At 41.1% G+C, this 3,075-nt stretch overlaps 1 protein-coding gene across 1 annotated transcript in view; it reads left to right on the top strand.

The window, feature by feature from the left end:
• The first annotated feature begins 935 nt into the window (after positions 1-935).
• LOC106806843 (leucine-rich repeat-containing protein 32-like) overlaps positions 936-3,075 on the top strand; it is a 20,872-nt gene continuing 18,732 nt past the window's right edge. The window contains exons 1-2 of the mRNA XM_014808969.1: positions 936-954; positions 1,257-1,354. Coding sequence (XP_014664455.1) covers positions 936-954; positions 1,257-1,354 — 117 coding nt within the window. The remainder of the gene's footprint in view (positions 955-1,256; positions 1,355-3,075) is intronic.

The following is a 3,075-nucleotide window of genomic DNA, read 5'->3' as shown; positions in this document are numbered from 1 at the left end:
GTGGCCTATTGCTGCCATAGACTGGTACCCGGTCCCACCTCTCGGCTTAGTTACTCAATGGGTATCGAGGTGGGAGTGACAGTCTATGGCAGCGATAGGCCACTGTGAAAAACATTTCAATTTTGTTTCATTTTCATTTCATTTTCACAGTGGCCTATCGCTGCCATAGACTGGGACCCGGTCCCACCTCTCGGCTTAGTTACTCAATGGGTATCGAGGTGGGAGTGAGTACCAGTCTATGGCAGCGATAGGCCACTGTGAAAAACATTTCAATTTTGTTTCATTTTCATTTCATTTTCATTTCATTTTCATTTCATTTTCATTTCATTTTCATTTCATTTTCATTTTTTTTTTTCATTTTCATTTCATTTTCATTTTATTTAATTTTTTTTTTAAATATTTTTTTTTAAATTTTCCTTATGGCAGTCCTAGGCCACCATACATATATCATATAATACAGTATTTTTTATAATACAATATTCTAAAAGCTATATGTAACAATATTATATTTGCTTATGTTTGGTGTAGGTTAGAAAAGTAACAAAAAAACACAAATAAAATAAAGAGTCATGCATTTCATCAATATTTTCATTCAAATTTTAATAATCGAGCGCTTATAGTCGGTTGCTGCAAACGACTGACTTTCGATTGTAATCGATCATCGGGGACATCACTACTAGATAGACCTCGTGTGTTGTCCAGAGAGGGAGATGACTATGGTGCCACTTTATTCCATATTCCCTGCACAAAAAATGAAACCATGAATCTTAATGTGAGAATCAATCCCTTGAAATTTAACACAATGACTAATCAATTTCTACACCAATCAGATCGTATTAGTCATATCATAGTGAAGTATTTGTGGCCAACGGCATCATATTAATGGAATACGTTTTTCACTCGCAGTGAACTTACAGCAGGGGGTGCAGTAAAAAATGCACTATGGACAGGCAGGTATCTAAAAAAATGCGACTTTGTGCCAAAAAACGCTGTGTACTGGAGAAGAATCAACTAAGAAATTGAATATATACAATTAAATATACATATACACATACACAGATACATAAACGGCTATATCAATACAGCTAATTTGCAAAGCAGTGGTGTTTTCATCGAGTGAAGTTGTCGCCAAGATTCTCCCAGTCTAACAATTTTATGGAGTGACAAATTTATACTTGAATGTGAAATCAGTGCAGATTATATAGGAAATAGCTCAGAACGTAAAAGGAATTACAACAAAATTATTGGTATTTCAGATATTTTCAATGGTTTTGTTTCTCTGAGAGAACTCGATCTTAGTCTTTCTGATGTCAGAGGAATTACACTTTCTACAGAGGCATTTCTGCAGCTACAGGTAAAAGTTACTGGGAGTCGTTTGAGTTCAAGAGGTAATTTATAAAAGTAAACTTGGAAATCATTGCAGTTTGATGCTATTCAAGTTTAGTAACCAGGATCTACCTTATATGCAATACAATCACATTTCTATTGAAATGTGTTTTCTGTTATTGTGTACTCTTATGTCACCAAATTACTACCTTTAATGTTAGCAATTGTAACGACGAAGATGACGTTACCCGCTTAAATGTAGATCTGTTGTAGCGATGAATAATGAAACTCCAAACTCCAAGCAGTTGTGTTCAGCAAATAGTATATTTTTTCTCAAACCACATACGCTCGCACAGAGGCACGCAGACGCGTGCCTCGCGCACTCACATCCGACCTCTCTCACCACCAAGAACCTTCCCTTTATACATTTCTAGATAACAAAGGATGTTGGCGTGCGCCACGGACAACCCACACCTGCTGCCCACATGTACATGACAACCCCCTCTCAGACCGTTTCGCATCTCCCATCAATCCATACACACACAAACACTGCTAGCACCACACGTCCGCGGACCAACACATGCACCCTGCAGTCGCTACCATTTCCAATCCCTCAACGACGATTTTTGTTGACATCTGCAACCCATACTTGTAACATTACCTTGCTCTTTTCGCTCAAGACGATGGCTTCTCTATAAGCCCATCGACTTGTTAGCGTCTCGCGTAAAATTTCTTAAAGACACAATCTTTCTAAAACACGCGCTCACCGCCTAATCTTAATCCACCCTTACGTACACACCCATGCATGCACTCCTCTACATCCTAAATACACACACACACTCATGACACACATCCCACACAACACACACACAGCACACACACACACACACACACACACACATACACCGTGTCTCTCATTCCTGGCGAATAGACAACCACATTACCCAAAATTTGCTCGTCCATTACTATACTAAACAGCCCGTAGCTCAGGGGGGTTCGAACGAACCCCCCTTCCCCGAGCCTCCGCCCCCAAGCAAAAAAATTTTTTTAAATTGCAAGAAATTTCACCTCAGGTCGTCCCATTTTAGTGTAATAATCGCCAAAATCTCCCGATACGTGCGGGTGGGTGATACAGTGAACACACCCCCCCCACCACCCCCCCGCCGCTCGGTCCGCGTTGGCTCCCCTCGCCTGCATGGTCGCTTCACGCCCGAGCAGGGCGTGGTACAAGGGGTCATGGAGTTCCGGAACCCCCCTTGCTCGCTGCAGAAAACTGCATCTCGAGGGGTCTAGATTCTTAAAAAATTTCTGGGGGAGGCCCCTCTCCTTCTTCTGCGTGACTCGCGAACTTTGGTTATGGTATAGCGAAGCACCCCCTGGTACAAATCCTGTAACTGCCCACTAGGCCGACACAAACTTGCCAACATTGAAAAACGAAGCCCCCTCCCAATAAAAAGTGAGGCTACGGGGCCTCTTAATACAAATATTCTTTCATCGATACACCACCTAACACCTCATATACAAAAATATCAGTTTTGAAACAAAAACCAATGACCACTTATACTATCAGTAGTGTATAATCCAGGGAGGAGTGTGACATCAATTAAACAACACAAGGAAATTTTCGCATTTTACGCAAGCCTTATAATACTCTACGATTTACTACCGTAACTCATCCACTTGAGCTCAAATCGGACACAAGTACATTCGCCCATCATCGTACCTAATATCGTTCCGTCGTAGACACCC

This window comes from Priapulus caudatus, unplaced genomic scaffold (genome assembly GCF_000485595.1).
Source record: "Priapulus caudatus unplaced genomic scaffold, Priapulus_caudatus-5.0.1 Scaffold182, whole genome shotgun sequence".
NCBI lineage: Eukaryota > Metazoa > Priapulida > Priapulimorpha > Priapulimorphida > Priapulidae > Priapulus > Priapulus caudatus.
The sequence above is the reverse complement of the archived record's forward strand: the minus strand, read 5'-3'. Positions and strand labels throughout refer to the sequence as shown.